The sequence below is a fragment of the Amborella trichopoda genome, chromosome 3 (genome assembly GCF_054954075.1).
Source record: "Amborella trichopoda isolate Santa Cruz 75 chromosome 3, AtrichopodaSantaCruz75HAP2 v2.0, whole genome shotgun sequence".
NCBI classification, from domain to species: domain Eukaryota; kingdom Viridiplantae; phylum Streptophyta; class Magnoliopsida; order Amborellales; family Amborellaceae; genus Amborella; species Amborella trichopoda.
The window spans coordinates 44,740,108-44,761,411 of record NC_142338.1 but is presented as its reverse complement, the minus strand read 5'-3'; the positions used below and the strand labels follow the sequence as shown (position 1 = coordinate 44,761,411).

Below are 21,304 nucleotides of genomic sequence, written 5' to 3'. Positions count from 1 at the left end.
ATCAACTGACCTACCCGGTAGATGAGCATCGGCTGCTTCAAAATCCATCTTAAAAATGTATTTTGGATCCAAAATTTTAGAGTTTGTTAATCTGAACTGACAGGTGATATTGTGTATTTGAATGTTTTTCTTAAAAAATTTAAAAATTCTTTTTTAGATACTTGATTTGCACCATCCAATTTATACCTTTTCTTATCCATGCACATGTTTTCGCGTCCTTTGGTGTTATTTTGGAAAGATGACATGTATATCATGGTCCCATAGGAGCATATTATTCATCTATAGTTTTAAATTTTCAGAACAGCTTAAAAATTATAAGATGACTATTTTCAAAGGAAAAAAAGTTGACTTTTGAGTTTTATGATACTTTGAAAAGTCATTCTGATCTAAAAAAATCTTTTATGGATCATCTTGACTTCGAGATATATGAGTTTAAAAAAGAAAACAAAAAAGATTTAAATTTATGAAAATAGTCTATCCATTTTCAAGATTTTAAAATGTTTCTAGATCTATTAGACCTACATCATTTTTTAAGCTTCAAATTTCATAACCAGATATGACAAACATATTTTCAGACTAAAATTTATCTGGAACAGCATTTTTTAACATCATTTAATTGCTTATATCAACCCCAACCAGCATGAAATATCGAACAAAAGGCGAATTCATAGGAATAAAGTCAGAAATATAAATTTATTTATAATAAAGGAAGTAATGCGAGACACGGGCTTGCGCCTGGAAAGTGTGTGCTCGATGAGGCAGCGCACACGGAGACCACGTAGTCACTTTTGGGATCCAAACGTCACTTGTTTGTTATTGTTGAAAATATGAGGTTTTATGAGATATGATGGTAAAGTTCCTTTTTGAAGTTTTGTGGTGAATAATTGTTTGGGAGCACTGTGCAACTTTTTAGGAAATTTTTACATATTTATCAAACATATGGACCTATGTCAGATTCAATGGTTTTTATTCTATTGTTACAAATTAGATCAAGGTCGAAATTTTTAAGCCTCTCATTAAGGTGCACATATATGAAACATAAAAAAAAAAATTGATAAAAAAAAAATGACAAAATACCCTTACAAATTTTAGGATATTATAGTCATTTTTTTTTTGTTAAGGTCTTTGTAATGTTTTTCACAAATACATGATGGTGAGAAGTATAGATGCTTAACTCAATGTAACGCACAGAAAAATAATAAAATTAAAATATTGAAACACTCACTCAATTGTTTAATCAAGATATGATAGTTGAGAATGTATATTTTAAACTATAAAAAAAGGCTAGCTTTTTCTCTTATTTTGAAGCTGTACGTTTAAATTGGATAATTGGGAAACGTGAATAATAGATATTCTACAGGTGAATGGTGGCATATAGAAAATTTGCCCTTTTATATTTCACTCAATTTTCTTATTTAGTTTAAGAGCTCATCATTATCTTGATCAAATTTCTAATAGATCAAAAGACACATCAATTATGATCACACATGGTTGGAGGTATGAAAATTCATAAATTTACCATCAAAGAAATTCGTGATTGTTTGCAAATGTATTTTTTTTCGTAGTTGGAGAATTTGAAGTTCCAAAAATGATACAAATCAAATTGGTTTTGTGAACATTTGAAATAATTGCTCTTTAAAAAATTGTTTAGAATGCAACTCATTTTAAGGCTTGAAATCTTTCTTCTTCATGGTTATCAAGGTAGAGATGATCAGTTTACAATTCTTTTTAAAGCCAAAATTGTGATGTCCAATTTAGTTTGAGGTGTGACTGTATAAAGCAATCATTGAAAAATGGCGATCCGATTTGAAAATCACTTATCCAAATCAGGAATTAATAGGGCCCGACCTCGTTCATTGACAGATCTAGTAGTCCATACGTTCTATAGGTACTTGCCCAATTCTCTATTAGGAGTGATCAGCTAGGGAACTGGGTGATTTGGATCAGCCAATGTACTTGGTACACACTTTTTTTTTCCTTTTTTAAAAAAAAAAAAAAACTAAAAAATAATTTATTTATTTTTGGACCAAGTCCCATACTAAATAATTAGTCAAATATTAGCTGGATCGGTGAACAAAAGATGTCAAGGCGGTGATTGAGCCAGCAACCTGGGTCTCGAAAGTGATTCAAAAGTAATCATCACTCTATCCAAATCAGGAATAAATGGGAATCAAATCCATTGCGGACAAACATCAAAATTCTTTCTCATTTTGTTTTTTTCAAAAATATTTTCCCAAATCATCATTGACCAAGATTGGCGATCTGGTAATCTAACGCGGGATTGGTGGGTGAACAATCCACTCCTACTAATCCATTACATCAAATACTATTTAAACTCCTTTACCGTACCAATCCATTATCTTTAACAGTACTTAAAACTCATTTTTTGATAGATTGGTCCAATTTGATCAAAAAATAAGGCGATCCAGATTAGCCCAATCATTCAGCTCCTATCTATTTTATTTATTATTAATATTTTTAAATTTAAAATCATTATACATATTTAATGAAGGATCGATTCTCACACTGGATAATAAGTCCTATTTGGCTGGATCGACAATCCAAATCGATTCAGGAATCGATCGAACCTCCCAAACCATTTTGAAATCACTGGCTGGTATGAAGTCATGGCTTTACGCCTTTACAGATACTTATCAAAAACGACGTTACTGATCGATCATGTCATTCTTCCACCGGAAGTGTGCAAAGGAACCCAACAGATCATTGGGCCCGCGGGAAGAGGCTCTGTTGGAATTATCCATTCAAAAGCTCGTTGAATACAATCGCATTTGCTGATCACAATTTGGCTAAGACAGCCCGGAGACCGAAGTGAGCAGCATTTGCCTTGATAAGTGAAATCAAACCAAAGTAAAAAATGGCTTCCTGAATCAAAGTGATGTTTCTTGGGAGGGAGCGCATGCTTCACTCCGGTGGGAGCAGTGTTAGAAAAGGTCAAAAAATTATAAAAAAAAACAATAGAAAAAGGAAATGTATGTTTAGAGTAAAATTAAGTAAAAAAAAAATTAGATTTTAAAAAATCAACTTTTAACTGGATATATTTTTAAAATAATCCAAAAGAAAAAGGGAAAATATAAAAATAAATATTTATTAAGGCCAAACACTTTCCAATCTTTGCCAAAATGATAAAATAAAATAATAATAATAAAACCCCAAATAAATTCTTTATTTTTCAATTGGATCCAATTTGCTCCATGGGGAGCACATTATATGTGCTCTCATCTCTGTTCGCTTTCTGGTTGGATTTCAAAACTTTCAACCACCATGCAACAAAGGCTTCAACGCACGCATTGCCAGTAATTGATGCACAAGGACCTGGTAACCATCGGTTATCTAACATCCTAACCTGCACAATGCATCTAAACTCACTTCACACCAAGAAGACCAAGCACATAAACACTTCCCCTATTCTTGTGATTAATGAAATAAAAAAAATGAGTTTGATAAACTTACAGCAATTAGCTTGCATACTTCTATTAATCCTCTCTCTCTCTCTCTCTAGTAAAGAACCAAAATATTTCTGAGGACGGTGCCCCCAACTCTCTAGAAAATGGCAGAAGGGCTCCATTCCTTCATGGCCACCTGTCTCTATACCTAGGTCACATTTTCAAAGTCCTCATCCCTTCATCCCCACAACTCTAAAGAACACACACACCCAAAAAAAAATCCTTTCTCACTCTATCTGAATTTGCAAACAACCTGAATTATTCCTTCACTACCACCTCTCTCTCTCTCTCTCTCTCTCTCTCTCTCTCTCTAGCACCTCAACTTCCCATGTATCTCCCTCACCAGCAGCTTTGCCTCCCATGAGAGCTTTGTACTTGCTGCCACAATCAGATCGCATAACTCGTGCCTCGAGGCAGGCCTTAATGCCCTCACATCCTCAGCACTCCCCTCCTTCTCACACATCTCCCGGGCCGGTATCACATGCTTCCACCAAAAGTCAGCCAAAGCACCCTTTAACAAGGCCCAATACTCTCTGTCCCTCCAAACCCTAAACAAGCTGCTTCCATTTGGGGTCCAAACATAAAAATCCATCCATTCTCTATCTACGATCTCCAACAGCCCTTGAGCTTGAGGGACATAGCACATGGGCACCCGAAACCATGGGCCTGCATGCTCAAGCTTGCCACTGAAGAAAGGACACTTGATTTCAAGAACGCCCCCACCAGATAGTTGGGCCACCTGGCCCACGAGCCCATCAGGAGAGGCACCAAGCCAGTCCTCAGAGGGGTCATGGGCCCGCTCAAAGCCCACAAAGGAGACCTGGATTCAAGGTTCAAAGATCAGTTAAACCACAATAATAGAAACAGTTGTCAAGGTCCTAAGGATATGACAGGGGGTATAAACACATAAAGACAGGGAAATTCAAAAGTAATGGATAACATACATTATTTCAAAAGTAACAGATGTAACGGCATAATAGGTCTTATCTTTTAATTTGGCGTCCATTATACTGGCAATCAGCCTGTAAGAAAACAACCATGCATCTAAGGGAGCAGTTTTGGTCACTCAGTATTCTAATAATCCACCCAATGCTGTTGTGGTCAAAGCAATCGTTGTGTTCAGTATTGCCACAAATGTTCCAAATGCACAGGATTAAAAGCAGTGGGTAGGAAACTAGAAGGCTGAGGGGCCAAATGTGCCTGTAAATTAAATGCTAAGCACAATTATGCAATGCATTTTATGCATGCCGCATCAACTGTCCATTCTATAAAAAGAGACAATTGACATGAATGATTCCTCATCTCAAGGTCCTTTGGCAGAAACCATCACCTCAACCATCTGTTCCCGTGACAAACAAACCATATGATGCATTTTACTGTAGTGAAAGATCACTAAATACAAACCCTTTCTTTTATGAGTAAAAAGGCCATCATTTTTTCATCGAAGGCATTTTATACAGCTCAACCATTTAACCACACAACATGGCGGGCAGAGACTGCTACAATTGTTACAAGTTACAACACTGGTATTTTTCAGAGTTTTCGAGGATTACAATACCTGGTTACCAGTGATAAGCTGATAACGTTCGAGCGCAACATGTTCTTGAATGTTAGACCAGCAAGTGGCAAGATTTCCTGAGAAGGGGTGTATGAACCCTAGCTTCTCGAGCCACAGCTGGACACGGCGTCGAGGCCAAAAGCCAACAGCAAATGCAAAGGTCGAGGCAGTGAGCTTGGAGAAGCGGAGGTGGTGCCAATCTTTGAAGGGGTGTTGAAGGCCACGAGATTGGAGGACAGCTTGCACAGCTGGAGAAAGAAGTTTCGGGGAGTGGCGAAAGTGGCGGGATTGGGCTTGGGTCCTGACAGGGAAGAGAGTAGTGCGAGCCCATGGACTTCTGGTGGATGGGCCAAGAGGGTGTTGGGTTTGATATAGTTGGGTTATGCGAGTGGATTGGAAGCCAGAGAGCGTGGAGTTTGGATGTGGATTTGACACAGTGTTAGGGTAGTGCGAATTCAGGACAGTGTTAGGGTAGTGGTGGTAGCAATCATGGTGGCAGGGGTGATGGTAATTTTGGTAGTGGTAATTCAAATGGTAATCTTTGTGTTTGTAATTGTGATGGTGATGATAATCATGGTTATGATAATTGTGATGGTTATGGTAGTCTTGGTGTTGGCAATCAGGGTGATAGTAATCTTGGTGGTGGTAATGGTAATGGTTATGCCAGTCTTGGTTGTTGCAATTATGCTGCTTATGATAATCTCCGTGGTGGTGATTCTCCTGGTGAATGTGGAGGCACTGATTGCTGAAAGGAGGGAAAGAGAGAATGGGTGTGTGAGTTTTCGGTGGAGTGGGGTGCGGGAATGATAGTCGAATGCTACTGGTTTTGAAGGATTTTCAAAACTTGGAGTAATACCACCAGTTATGGAGGTAAAGTGAACTCTCTCTCTCTCTCTCTGGATCAAAATTTGGAATCATGCCACGAGTTATGGAGGTATGGTCATCCCTCCCTCCCGTCCTCTCTCTCTCTCTCTCCCTCTCCTCTCTTCCCCACTCTAAAGGATCAAAATTTGGAGTAATGCCAAAAGTTATGGAGGTATGTAGATCCCCCTCTCTCTCTCTCTCTCTCTCTCTCTCTCTCTCTCAAAGAGTCAAAGTCACATACACACACACACACACCCCGCACATGTACACAACAGAAATACAGATTTCTGAAAGTGCAGCTTTATCCATTGCGCATTTGAGTTCTGTGGTGACACGGGTAGGATACAAACGGCCCTCATTTTTGTTGGAGAGAGAGAGAGAGAGAGAGAGCTCTAAAGCTCTTTTCAGATGATAGGCCACACTCATAATACACTTCAGAACCTCAGAGCTACCTCTCTTCCAAATCCAGTGGCAGTTTTATAAATCTAAAGAATCAGTGGTCTCATTTCAGCTTTAAAACCAGTAGCATGTCACCCACCCACCCCCAAAAAACACGAGAACCCCCCCCCCCCCCCTGCCCCGAAGCGATGATACAAAGAAGATAGCAAGTAATGAAAAAGAATAGCAGTAAGCAAATGACAGGGTGAAAGAGAGAGAAACTATTAGAAAAATTCAAACATGAGAATAATAAAACATACTAGTCAATTCTAAAATGAAATGAACATAAAATGTAAGCATACAGAAAACCATATTGTATATAAACCAGATCTTACAATTCATCTGAGACAATTGAACTCATTTTTATTGTGTACACTCAAGTTCAATACTATCACATGTGGGTTTTGTGGTAGTATGTGTTACCCTATTTACGTCAGCTCCAAGCTAAAAATCCTGTAGTTGGCATTAGTTGGCATGAAAGAATGCTATCCAAAATTCGAATACTCACCAAGTTCCTTACAAAATTGAAAACCTCAGATGAGTAGATTCACTCTTTGGTTGTCACTGATTCAGTGATTTACATTTGAATTTTTAAACCCAACTCTACACTGAAGCACCAAACGCATCAAACATCCAATCTCAAACTAAGTGGATTGGGTTCCCTCTCTCTCTCCCTCCCTCTCCACCAAGGTGTAGTTTCTCCAATAATTGTATCAAAAAATCTGATAGGATCTCCAATAATGCTTTGAAACTCTACTACTATGGAGTCTAACTGTCTCACTAATGAAACGTAATCTCTGCCAAGGCATGATTTCTCCAACAATTGCAACCAAAACTGCGATAGAGCTTCAATGTATTTTTTTTTGTTGGGTCACCTTGTTGCATTGAAACTCTTACTGCAATGGAGTCCGTCTCACTCATCAAATGTAATGTTGGGTGGAAAATTTACAAATCTTAAGACCTGAAGTTTTGCAGAAAGTAATTACAGGAAGAAACTTTCTTCAAAAAGAAAATCACATATAGAAATTACAAATAAAAATATTTTGTGCAATTTCGTGATTGACAATATTCCTCTTAAATCTCAGAACTCTAGCTCCAAGCATTTGAGTGGCTTTTATGCCTTTTAACGTTTAATAATATCTTCTGTGTAATTTTGTGATTCGACAATAATCCTCCTAATACGCCAAACACTTGGTACGCACATTTGAATGGCTTTTATGCCTTTTAACATCTAATAACTCCTGAATGTGAAATCACATCTCATTTGTTAGAATGCGTAGACTATAACCATTAGCTCAAACTAACTTAGGGAAAAAGACGTATAGCCCCCTCTCTAAAATTATTATCCCAAAAAACCCCTTGGTCCCATAAAAAGCCCATCGAACCCCTCGAGATAAACAAAAATGACATTTAATCCCCTCTTTAACTTTTTCATTGTCCAAATTATATAATCTAATAACCCCATAATAAAAATCATGTATGTAACGCCTCTTTTAACTTACTAGTGAAGTTCACAAGATAAGAGAGAGAAAGATATGTTTTCAGTGAAGGTTGCTAGTGAGAGGAATGAAGAGGTCCACAGTGGGAAAGAAAGAGAAAGAGAACGAGCGCTTTTCCATGAATTTGGCACTAGCTTGTAAGGAACTGCAGAGAGTTGTGAACATTCAAATTGAAACCCTCTTTATGGCAATCATTTTTCTGTTAGCTGCAACATTTCTTTTCTTTTCTTTATGTAATCTAGAATGTTACCTAAGGCAGTTTCTGATATACTATTGATTCCAGAAGATAGAAAGTTTTTGTTTTTTTTCCCTATCGTGATGCTGCCAAAGTCCTTAAGGATACATTCAGACAGACAGATCTGCGATACAACCAAATGGTGCCATAAGAAAATTATCCATTTTTCTTTGCCATCTCGTGCTTTAAGATTATTGGATATCATCATCATCATAGCCTTTTCCCAATTCATTGGGGTTGGCTCTTTAAGATTATTGGATACAACACTGCTTATTAATGTTATCTTAATGCTATTGTTGTTTGGGGTTCACTTCTTTTTAGTTAAGATAGCATTACGAGTATGTAGGGCCAATATCAACAAAAAATGGCTCACTGATCACATTCAAGGCTGAACTAAATGCACTTGTGAAACAACGATTCTTGGTCCAATCAAATTTTTTACGAATAAAAATCACTAGCACAGCAGAGGGCATGTACCTCACAAAACATAAATATGTTATTAGTTTTCTTCAAAAGTTTCATAAGCCCAATATTCTTGAGAGAACTTTCATATGCTCAACTATAGGAACTTTGCTACTCCCAAATTTTCACACGCCCAAACCTCACCTTCTCTAGAAAATATGCCACCCAGTACTTGAACAAGCTTAAATGACCATATATAATGATAGCCAAAAACAGTGTTTGGAAAACTCAGCCAAGTAGGAGGGTATAAAACTACCAAAGTGCTCGGGTGAGTCAGACTAGCAACTCACCCAAGTATTGCGAAACTTGCTCGAGTTTTAGGTGGAGTCAGAGACTCATGAAACTTGCCCAAGTTTGACACTGGTTTGAAATATAAAGGGGGGAAGGAAATCCGCCTCACTTTTCTGGTCATTTGTCTACAAAAACACACCTGTATGATCTATCCACTTGACAGATTGGCTTTGAGCAAAAAAATATCAAATTTGATGGATATGATATATCAAATGAATTGACCAGAGTTTTGCCTAATTTCAGAAAATTACATTTTCAGCGCGATTGTGGCTCAATCTTTGATAAAAGTTGTTCTATAAGCCTTTTTTTGGGTTCCTCATGGAATCAGAGGCTTGTTTCTAACAAAAAATCTGAAATTTGTGATATTTAATTTCTGATTTATTATTCACCCAAAATTGTGAGAGCTCGGATCAACGAGATCTGAAATTGAGTCCATATCGAGTTTGGAGGTTTTGATTTGGGGTGTTTGTAGGCGCTTTGACAAATATTGGAGGCATCGATTCCGACCAAGCCTAAAGATTGGAGGATCTGCCTCGAAATTTTGGGAATATTTTAATTTTTTTCCAATTTAAATTCATATTGTTGTTTATTTTTGACTGATTCAATTAAAATTCATATCATTTTCCACGATGAATATTCTTTTTCTATTTTTTACAAATGGTTTTCAATTTTTCTAGTTTTACAGATTTTTCTTAAATTTTCAAGAGTTTATAGGATTCGTGGGCAATTTGGGAGAAACTCAAGCGAGTCAACTCAGTCTCGGTAGTTTACATAGGCCAGGGGACGAGTTCGATCCATAGCCATTTTTTTAAACCTTGGCTAAGAGTATGCTTTGCATGTTGTTACCTCAAGGGAACTAGTAAAATGGCCTTCTCTACACTTGCATTGTACAACATGCCCACATTGATACCAATTGAGCTCATTACTTGTTGAATGAAGGAAGAGAGGGAGCAAAAGGGGAAGCAGGAAGGGGCGTAGGAGAACAACCATTTTGAAGAGGTTCGAGGTTGAGAGCACCATGAGAATAGTTCATCAAAAACTTGCCCAAGTTTGACGTTGGTTTGAAATATAAAGGGCAAAGGAAATCCGCTCCGCTTTTCTCGTCATTTTGGTCCAAAAACACACCAGTACGATCTACCCACTAAACATGAGATGTCAAATAAATTGAACAAGGTTTTGCCTAATTTCAGAAAAATTACATTTTTTTTGCGAGTGTTGCTCAATCTTTGATAAAAATTGTTCTCGTGTTTGGGTTCCTCATCCAATCAGAGGCTTGTTTCTCACAAAAAATCTGAAATTTGTGATATTTTAATTTCTGATTTATTATTCACCTGAAATTGTGAGAGCTCGGACCAATGATATCTGAACTTGAGTCCATATATTTGGAGATTTTGATTTGGGGTGTTTGAGGACGCTTTGACAAATATTGGAGCATCAATTCCAACTGAGCCCAAAGACTGGAGGATCTGCCTCGATGTTTTGGGTATATTTCAATTTTTTCCAATTTAAATTCATATAGTTGATTTATTTTTTACTGATTCAAATAATCATTTTCAATGATGTATATTTTTTTTTATATTTGTTACAAATTTTTTTCAATTTTTCTAGTTTTTCAGATTTTTCATAAATGTTCAGGAATTTCCACGCTTCTTGGGTAATTTGGGGGAAACTCAAGCAAGTCAACCCAAACTCGGTAGATTGGATTGGCCAAGGACCGAGTTCGGTCCTGAGCCATTTTTATGAACCTTGGTCAAGTGTATGCTTTGCATGTTGCTACCTCAAGGGAACTACTGATAGGGCCCTCTCTACGCTTGCATCGTCCAACATGCCTACATTGATATCAATTGAGGTCATTCCTTTGTTGAATGAAGGAAGAGAGGAAGTAAAAGGGGTAGCAGGAAGGGGGTAAGAGAAAACCATTTTGAGGAGGTTCACGGTTGAGAGCACCAAAGAGGAAGTAAAAAGGGGTAGCAGGAAGGGGGTAAGAAGGGGGTAAGAGAAAACCATTTTGAGGAGGTTCACGGTTGAGAGCACCAAGGGAATGGTTCTACAGTGTGTGTGTGCGTGCGTGTTTTTATAATTCTATACACGCACATGCATAAACCACGTAGAAATATATGACATATATGTACATGTAGGTAAATGGAGAACATAATTTGTTTTACAAAAAATGATTACTTTCCAGAAAGTATTCGAATAGTGAGGAATAATTTCTATTGCGAAGCCTCTCGTAATTACTTCTTTGTAATCATCCCTTTATCATACTTTGGAAAATTGTTTAAGGATAAATCACCCCATCCTTTACATAAAATAATTTTTACACTCATATTTTTATCAGTGTTTTAAAAATGAGGGATGCCGTCTAAATGAGGTCAAGGGTCCAGTGCAGTGTTGTAGCTCGATGTGGTCTCTATGCGGGAGTATCACCTCCGATGTGTGAATGTATTTTAAAGTAATAATTTTATAAGAATATAATAGTGTCTTCTGATATCCTGATAAAGAGCAACAGAGTTTGTTGTCCCTAATCTCCAATAGTATATAATACAATTCAATGTAAGATAAAGTAATCCATCTTCGACCCCATCTCATTCACTAAATTAAACAGAAATAAAATCCAATTTCCCAAGTAGTTATGAAATGGCAGCTAATGACCAAAAGTACTTCACAGTTCACTGTATCTTGAGATACATGTTACATAAACATCCAAGCTTTAAACTTTAAACTCCAAAGAGGCAAAGATGAAATTTTTTAATATATAGAATAAAAAAGACAACAATGGTCAAGGCACCCAAGTCTCTTAAACTCTCAACTCTCACTGGGACAAGTCATATTCTTCATGTGCATATGCAACTCCCACATCCAAAGCCAAGGACATAGAGGCATCCATAACCACAAGCATATGTTGCGCGGTCAAACTCTCTCCTCATAACTTTACAGTCTTTACATGATGGTTGATCTACCTTCTTAACTAGGAAGTAGTTTATCTGGCTTCATATTGTCCACTTTTATAAGTAATTAAACGTTCATGTCGCTTTTTAAAGTAGGTGTTTACTATTGCTAGGTCGTAGGAAATAGCAAAATCTAGAATAACCTTACCCATCTCATTTCCTTTCCCAAAACCATATCCCCCTTATACCCCTTCATATTTTCTACTATCCCTCCCTACATAACCATTTAAATCCATTCTTAAAAAAGTCCTCTCTCCATTTGATATGTCTTATCCATCCATATCCTCCTAAAATTGTCTCTTAATTATGTCCTCTAGTCCTACTTGTGGACTATAAGCACTAATTACATTAACTATTTCCTCCCATAACACAAGTTTAACTAATAGAAGCCCATCACCTAATCTTGACAATAACTATTTTATTCATTAAATCCTTATCTACTATTATACCTATGCCATTTCTATTGTTGTTTTTTCCTGTATACCAAATTTTATACCCATCAATATCCTTAGCTTTCTCTTTTTCACTTAGTTTCCTGTAGGCAAGCTATGTTTACTCTCCTTCATCACATTGTATCCACTAACCCCATATTTTTACATGTTAACACCTTGGTATTCCATGTGACTAGACGAATCCTATTCTCTTGGACTAACTTTTTAACCCGCACTCATCCATAATATCGTAGGAACCCTTGCCTATTTTACATTGCAATAGGGCGACGCTGTCGCTAGCCGTTTCTAGGGAACGTCCTAGCTAACCCGTGCTTATTTCTCATTGTACACGAGTGTTGGTACAACACGTCGCTTACAAGGTGCCTCAACATGAACAAATAACGTAGCTTCAAGATTCATAGAAAGTTACAACAAAGTTTTATATTGCCTACCTACCTAACACAACTCTCCTCCTTTACCCAAGCTTGGGACCGACATTGATCGGCAGGAACGGCCAAGGTGGAGTTTGAATGTCTAGTTTTTAATTACCTTAAAACCATATAACTCCTGGTTCTAAGGTGCTTTTGGGGGGAATATAAAGCCTTATAGCCTTTTCCTTCTTTTCGGAGGAAAATGACACTTTTGGCCATGCTTGTTTGCATATTTCCACCCACAAGCAGTGGGTGCATATGGAGGCACATCACTCAAGATATGATGCGACACATATGCTGTCACATCACAATCTTCTGCATATGCGGCCCTAGAGTGATGTGCTCCAGGTAACGCATTATGTGGCCGCATGATGTGTTATGTCGCCACATTTAACAAAATAATTTTTATTACTTTTTATTTTTCTTTGACTACCTATTAATTATCTAAGGTCAACAAAGGCAGGGAGGGATGAGGGTGACAGCCCCCTTCTTTTCATCTTTATCAGAAGTGTGTCCCACCCCAGAAAAGAGGAATGCAATAATTGTTTTTATATTCTTTTCATTAAGTATTATTGCTTCAAATAAAAAAAATTTATTTTTGCAGTCTTAGTTAGAGAGATATTCCGAGAGGAAGGGAGCAGTTTCCTAAGAGGAGGGGATTAGACTACCTAATATGTTCAGTTCTCTAAACATGGAAAAGCATTTCCCAAATGTAAATGGGCAACTGAAGTGGGTTTCCCTAAATTCATCAAAAAAGAGTAGGAGTTCCCTAAAACTAAGGGAGTTAAGGCTAGCTCACCTGATAATATCCTATCACAGGTTATTTGCCTCTATGCTAAGCCTAGTATAATTTCTTTTAGAGTTCTAAGAAGCTATGTATCGCCATACAATTTATCATCAAGGTGGAGTATGGAACAATGGATCACTACCGAGTTCAAATGGTCACACTAAAAAAATTGGATTTCTTGTCCATATTTCCTTTATGTTATGACAATAAATCTGCAATATCCAATCCTGCTAAACCAGTGTTCCATGCAAGAACAAGATGCATAGACATAGATTATCGTCGCATTGATATAAAGGGCTATATTATGACAGACCCTCAAAATGTTTGCATGTCTTCTTGGTAGCAGATGTTTCCACGAAGTTAATAGCCAGAGGCAGGCATCAAATTATGTCATCCAAGATGTCAATCTAGGATCAACTTTCTTGGGACTGTAAAAGATTTGTGTCCTCAGTTTATGTCATGATGTGTTATGTTGGTATTTTGTCATTATTATACAAGTACCAGCGTCATTTCTTTATTGATTATGGGGAACTTTTCACAATCATCTCTTCCTCCTATAACCATACAAGTTTTTTCTGTGCAACAGAACCAACATCTTCTTCAGAACATTAATATTGAATTGCATAACCAATGAAAACAGTTAGCAACAAAAAAAAAATGAATAGAAAACAATGCACGACCCAAATTACGCTAATCGTATTCCATTATCATACCCACTTTTACACTAAGCAAGCAAATTTGATTACACCAAAGTAACCTAGTTTTTAATAGTCCCAGAGTTGTCACTGTTTCCACCAAATAAAAATGCAGTTGTAGAAGCACGGAGAAGCAATAAAAATACAGTACCTAAAACGTTGAGGGTGCAATGTCTGCAAAGAGAGGTAAATTGTATGGCTGGGTTTCATATGGAATGCGCCCAATAATTTCTTGTTGAGCTAAAGGCATAGTCCTTTCAATCCTATTATCATAAAAAAATAAAAAAAAAATAAAAAAAAAAAAGACGAAGAAGCCAACTACATGAGGTGATAGTAAAATAAAGCCCTAGAATCTAAACCATGTAGAACTTGAATCAAAATCCCTGAGATTTATCTAAATACACAGAGCTTAAGGAAAGAGACCATAATAACAACAAAAATGACGATAACAAAGAATATGCTTGAAGCCATGACTGTCCATGGTTAAACTTCAATTAAAAAAAACAGGAATTTTGTTTTAAATTGAACAATCAAAATCAGATAACACATAATATCAAACAGTTATAGCATAGGGAATGGATGTGTGGTTTGACTACTATCAAAGCTGGCCATAACATTCGAATTTCTTTTATAAATGCAAAATATAATTTTGCCAAGTTGAAGTTGTCAAATAAATGAGAGAGAGAACCAAAAAAAAAAAAAAAATCAATCCAGAATGACAAACATGAAAAGATCCTGAAATTCATAGAAATGAAGTTTTTAAAGGCTTAGAAATCAACCGTCACAGATTCTTGATAAGGTCAATTTTTCTTTTTCTTTTTACAATTTAAGAAAATGAGGAATCCTATCTGATTATAGATCCAAAAACTAGAAGTAGAAGAAACAACTAAAAATAAAAGATGCATCCATTTCAATACCTTTGAAATTTCAGGAATCCATACACAAAGAACAGCAACATTTGGGTCCCACCGCATCAGAAACTAAGGGCCTGCCTGGATGACAATTAATTATATGTTCAATACATTACTTTGTCCATTATATCTTGTATAGAAACATTTTGGTAGTTGTTGACAATCTAGCTATTCTCACATTTGCAGATTTAGAGAGAGAAAATAATTAAGAGAGTAGCATTTTTTCACAAAGGTAATAAAGAAACTGCCAATGTTTTGAAACAAAATAAATAATAACCAGAGAGAAATAAATGCCATATTTACTATTTCTCTTTCTCAAACCCCAGTAAGGAAGCCTTGTGTGAACCAGCCATACGACCAAAAGGATAAATTTCAACCCCAATCTCTATCCTGCAATGAAAATGGTATTTCTCAGGCCAAGATACAAGAACAGTGAATCACTACATCTAAAAGCAAGTCAAATGGAGATCAAATTTTTGAAAAATTAAAGAGAGAATTTATTGTAGCCAAGAGCATTGAAAAACCACTAATTCAACTGAAAATGCTCCAAAACCAGATGCATTGGGAGGGTTCCAAGGAGCCTGTGCACCAATTGATTTGCTGCAAGCCATGGAGGTGGATTTGGGTTAGGGAATAATCTGAGAGATGAAAGGCATACCTCAGCCCTGGCTCCAAGGAAGGCAGCTGGGGCAGCTGGGGCACACCAGTGGTGCATAGTTTAATTTTAGGGTTTTGGAGTGGCCATTAATGGTGGAGCCGATTGCAATTTATGGTGATCTGGAGATAGTTGCAGTACACAGGGTATGGAGGAGGTGGAGACAGGCGAGGGGGTTTTAGAGAGAGTGAGGGCTTTGAAGAGGTGGATCCCCAAGCCTTTTTGCCTTTTTTTCCTAGTGGAATTATCTTGTAAACCCCTCCTAAATACACAACTTCCGTGAGCAACCTCACAGGTACGCAGTTCATTGCTGTTAAACATTCGACTGGTGTTCCAAAACTTGGATTACTGGGGCGGGTTGTTCACTAGTGTCGGATTGCTAGATCAAAGATTTGGATTGGATTTGAATAAATCCGAATTGGTGATCTAAAAAAAATTTAAAATTTATTAATAAATTAAATTTAAAATAGAAGTTAATAGACAAGGATAAAGAGGGAACCTAAAAATGTTAAACAAGATTAATATATATATATATATATATATATCTATATATATATATATATATATATATATATATATATATATATATATATATATATAAAAAGGATGGTTTTAAGAGGAGCTGGAGTGGAACCCATACCATCTCAAAACCAGTTCATTCCTAACCGATTCTCATCTAAATTAGCGATTCAGATTAGAAATCACAGGATCTTAGAAGCTGCAATTGACCAAGCCCCTATTATTCATGACCGATTCTCATATAAATTAGCGATCCAAATTATAAATCACCGGATCTTAAAAACTGCAATTGACCAAGCCCCTGTTATTGCTCCCCTCCTATATCTTCAATATTTTTTTCCAAAATTATCCTTTTCAAATACCTTAATTACATACAATTACCAAGCCTTGAAGCCCTTAAACTTTTTAGTTCCCACACGCTCATTCTCTCTGTAAGCATCCTTAACCCCCCCCCCCCTCCCTCAACCCACCCCACCCCACCCCATCCCTCCTATCTTTTAAATACAACATCATCATCATCATCTCAGTGTTATCCCAACTAAACTTAAATACAATATAACATATGTCAAACAATCTAACAAATAAGATTGCAACGAACTCCACCAAAGATTTACACAACTCTTCACAATTGCCACAAGCATCCTTAACACCACAAACCACAAAAAATGCAGTAAACAAAACCCAAAAAAGCATAATTTATTTACTCCTTGAAACCTAAATCAATGAAACCTATAAATATTAACATAAATCAAAGCCATTTCCTAGTCACCAATCTTCAAAAATTATAGAGAGAATTACAAAGGGAGCCATAACAAGAGAGCTTGAGAGAGTTGAAATAACATATTTTTTACCAGTGAAACCATTTAGAAATTTATCATTGGTTAAAAGTTTCCAGAAAGTAATAAATCATACTCAAGAAAACACTAAAGAAGTGGCCAATATGATATGCAAAGAGATAGTACCTTAGTTTGACCTTGAGCAAGTCAAGATCTTCTAAGCTTTTGCAAGCATCCAAAAAAAACAGGCAAAATCCATAGTTGCACCCCCCCCCCACCAAAAAAAAAGAAAAGCTTTATTTTCAATCAGATTACATTTCAAGTAAACTATGAGACCATGGAAACATAGAGATAATCTATATTGTTCCAATTTTATCTCTATGTTAGTTGAGCATAGAGATAATCTAAGAAAAGATAGAAAATATTTTTGGACATTATCTCTATGTCTTTATGGTTTCTCTTCGTTTGGATCCCTGGAAAAAGATTGTCTAGAAAAATCTATTCCTTGTGAACTATATTTCTTGGGAAAAGTATCACCTGTAAAATAAATTTCTGCTGTTTGGAGTTTGGGCAGCATATGGAGGCAACCTGTAGGATACATTTCTACTATTTGGATCACTTGGAAGAAACATTTCTCCAACAAATTCCTACCGTTAGTTTTACCTATAATTATCCTCGAACTTATTTACTAGGGTGGAATTCTCATACTTTATCATATCATTTTTAATGTCATTTCTTGGGAAAAATATCACCCCCTAGGCGTTGGGCGGTCCGCTTTTTAAAACTATGATTAGTAGTGATCAACCATAGGTACTTCCTTACATAATCAATAATATGATCAAAGCATCATCTAGAAAAGATCTCTAAAGATTCCTAAGCAATTTAATTAAAACATCATCTAGAAAAGATCTCTTAAGATTCCTAAGCAATTTGATCAAAATTTGATCAACAATGTAGAACACAATGTCTATGTTGCTCAAACTAGAAATCAGCTTATTATATGATAAGCTTCATGATCTAAACAATGAATAATTGATTCAATGCTTTTATCAAGCTGATTTTATATCACAAGTGAATGAATTCATCAAACATTCGTCTGAACTATCCAGTTGAATTTCATTACCAAGGGTTTCACTCTGCTACAAAAACAGCAGCATATGTGATCTTTGTTTAATCAATATCTTCATCAAATCTGATTCCTAATTGTTCAAATAAACTCACAAGGGATTAAAAAATCATCTCAGGTCAGATCATGATCAAAAATCAGATGGACAAACAACCTTAAAATGAATTTTTTTTGCTGATATTTGGTGCTAGATGCTGATACAAAATCAACAACATTATGATCACTTTTTTAATCTCACAAATTTCAGCACCAAATAAATTCTTGAGGTCCATGGACAAGTTACAGATTCATCCAACTTGTCATAAATCAAGCAAAACGGATATTAGTAGTGGCTTCAACTGTTTAGAGCACACATCACCATTGTGAAGACCCAAAGCATGATCTCTCTCTAGATCAAAGCAGAAACATTTCCACCGAGACCAGAGGTAATAACCAGAACATCAATCCCACTATCCATCAAAACCCAAGTAGCCATAAAATTAGGGCATACAAGAATCATACTAAATATACACAAAAAAGACGATGCTTTTTCCATGCCAGAACCAAAAACTAAAATCAATAAAAAAAATCAGAGAAACAAATTTGCTGCCTTTTTCATCCTAGGAAAAAAGAAATTCTTACCTTGTTGGCTCTTTGCTACGCTTTAGTTGTCCGCTTCCAAAAATCTATCTAGGGTGTTAAAATGCAAATACTGGAAATCCTAAATTTTGCTTTGAGAGAGAGATAGAGAGCAAGTATTTTTTGGGTGAGATGAAGAGAGATAGGAGCAAAGGAAGAAGGAAGAGTGCTTGTGCTCAATGACAGAGAGTAATTTTTGGGTTAGGGTCTAAGGGCAACCAATGAGAGAGGGAGAGAGAGAGAGAGAGAGAGAGAGAGAGAGAGAGAGAGAGAGAGTTTTTTTCTGCTTCCAGTCTTGTTCAACCCTCCTTAAAAAGCCAAGAACTCTCCTTCCACGGATTTAGGAGATCCTTTTCCTTCCGTAAGTGATTATGTCATTGGTTGGGTCATCCCTTCCTTCGTCTCGTGAGAACCTTCCCCACCACAGCAATACAGAAGGGAATGACCATTTGTACCTGCTTTGTTTCTTAACCAGCCTCTACGATTGAAATGAGTACTATACTATAATCCCCTAGCCCTAGCCGATTCGTACCCCCTTTTGCCGCTTTCAGTAATAAATCAATTAAAGAAAAGGGCTGTTGATGGATGACTGCTGGGTGAAGAGTGCTCCGCTATAGATAACTAATCTATTAGGGTGTGTTTGATAACTTTCTCTCTAGTTTTCCTGGAAAAATCAATGCTGCTGACTTTCCTGGAATTTAGAAGGCAAGAGAAAATCGGTAGCTTGAAAACTGGGAAACCTGTTTGATAAATTGTGGTGCTAGTATTTTCACCTATTTGGCATTAGTAAAGCTGGAAACTAGATCTCAATATTCATTATGTATTTCACTATTTTGACGTGTGAAATGCATATTTTGAGTAATATTTTCTTTATATAATCCATCTAATGCATTTCATATAAAATGTACGGTTCATATTGAAATTTGTTCTCATCTCCATATAACTTAAGAGTGGAAGACACAAAAAAAATTTAGGAAAAGTTATTTTTCTTTTTGAAATTGAAATGCATCGATTTTCAACCTCAGCAAACTACACATTCCTCGACACATCATATCCTAATTCACATGAATATTACAGTAGCTTCATAAACTAAACTTTGTTTGTCAGCTTCACTGTTATTTGTAAGTTTTGGGGTTCACAAATCATAAAAGTATAAGCTCCCTCTTACACTTAGCATTAAAGAAATGAAAATAGTTCTAATTTACAGATATCCAAAAAAAACCAACGGAATTAATGGTTTGTAATCATAAACCAGGTGTCCAGCACAGAGCTGAAGTTTTCTTTCCCATAAGACACTACATAAACAAGTCACCAGGTAGGAATATGAATCAGAAATCTGAAAATTAGAAAGGAAGAAAATTGTAGACTAAATTTCAAGTGATCAAAAATCAGGACTTAACAGAGCAACTTCAATAGATTCTATTTTTTTAATTCGAAATAAATAAATACATAAATAACACTGTGGAAACATCTCTGCAACAATCAACAAAATCAGAAGCAAAGCGACGGACATACAAATACAAAACAAACCCAAACAGAAAAGAGACCAATTCTTACAATAACATGAAACCCCGTTAAATCAACGGAAATAAAATGTTTGATGATTGAAAGGCAACAAACCTTTTCTGAACTGTATACCTAAACTGAACCCTCGATCAACATGAAACGAAACCCCACATCACCATTAGCAATAAGAATTAACTGGTTTCTTCTCTCATCATGAAACGAAACCCTAGTGTTGGAAACAATTTGAGAGCTAGAAACCAAGGTTTGATGGAGGTGTGGAAGCTAAAGAAATGGGGCCATAGTTCTACTTTGAGACTCACAGGAGAGAAGGAGAGAGATTTCATACCTAGAGCAGTGAGCTTATAGAGAGAGATAGGGTGGGCATGGGGGAGCAGCGGCGTAGATAAAAAACGGGAGAGACAGGTGAGTGTTCTCAGGGTTAGAGGGCTTCAAGCCCCTTCGTTTATGGTCTGTAATTTTCTCCGAAAGTGACACGCCGGAGTATCTATGGTCCCAGCTTTCCTCGAAGGAATAGTAAAATGGGGAAAAATAAGTTCCGATAGAGTGCGGGACTTTTTAAAGTTTAAAAAATGATGATGATCGGACGTCTCTATAAACTTTTGGAAATCTTGAAAATGGACATCTAGATAATGTATTAGAAGATGTATTATTTTTATGACTAAAAATCTTTGTTTTTCATATCTATGAATCTCAAGATGCGGGATGATTGATTTTAAGGTTTTATAGCATAAAAATATCTTTTTCTAGTAGGCTTTTTAGGTACACCTTACTCATACAGTATAAGGTTGTCACCTTATATAAACCTTTTCCTTTTAATAGATATCATAAGACTTTAAAAACCCCATACTTTAGTAAAAATATATCTTTCTATTAAGTTTAAATGAAAGCTAAAATTTATATAGAGTTGAGACTTAAAATGTCTAATTAAAGTGCACCTCAAAAATCTTTTGAAAAAACTTGTTTTGATGTTGAAAAAATATCTAATTAATCATCTATATATATATATATATGAGAAAAGATGGGATTAGCCCACTAGCTCAGATAAGCCCAATGTCCCAAATTGAATCTG

At 36.2% G+C, this 21,304-nt stretch overlaps 1 protein-coding gene across 9 annotated transcripts; it reads right to left on the bottom strand.

Moving 5' to 3' along the window:
• Positions 1-2,430: 2,430 nt before the first annotated feature.
• On the bottom strand, positions 2,431-20,927 carry LOC105421396 (uncharacterized). 9 transcript variants are annotated; one of them, XR_016051242.1, is made up of 7 exons: positions 20,329-20,868; positions 15,318-15,404; positions 15,021-15,095; positions 14,255-14,366; positions 5,023-5,767; positions 3,472-4,284; positions 2,431-3,364 (listed from the first exon to the last, which is right to left on the bottom strand). XR_016051242.1 is itself a non-coding variant. In XM_088860814.1 (6 exons), the coding sequence occupies exons 4-6, from the start codon at positions 14,311-14,313 to the stop codon at positions 3,775-3,777; spliced, it is 1,314 nt and encodes a 437-aa protein (XP_088716940.1). In that variant the 5' UTR covers positions 14,314-14,366; positions 15,021-15,095; positions 15,318-15,404; positions 20,561-20,927; the 3' UTR covers positions 3,412-3,774. The 9 variants fall into 9 exon arrangements, 8 of the variants coding, with proteins under 8 accessions (XP_088716940.1, XP_088716939.1, XP_088716946.1 ...); XM_088860814.1 differs by lacking the exon at positions 2,431-3,364 and having other exon boundaries at positions 3,412-4,284; positions 20,561-20,927; XM_088860813.1 differs by lacking the exon at positions 2,431-3,364 and having other exon boundaries at positions 3,412-4,284.
• Between the last annotated feature and the right edge of the window lie 377 nt (positions 20,928-21,304).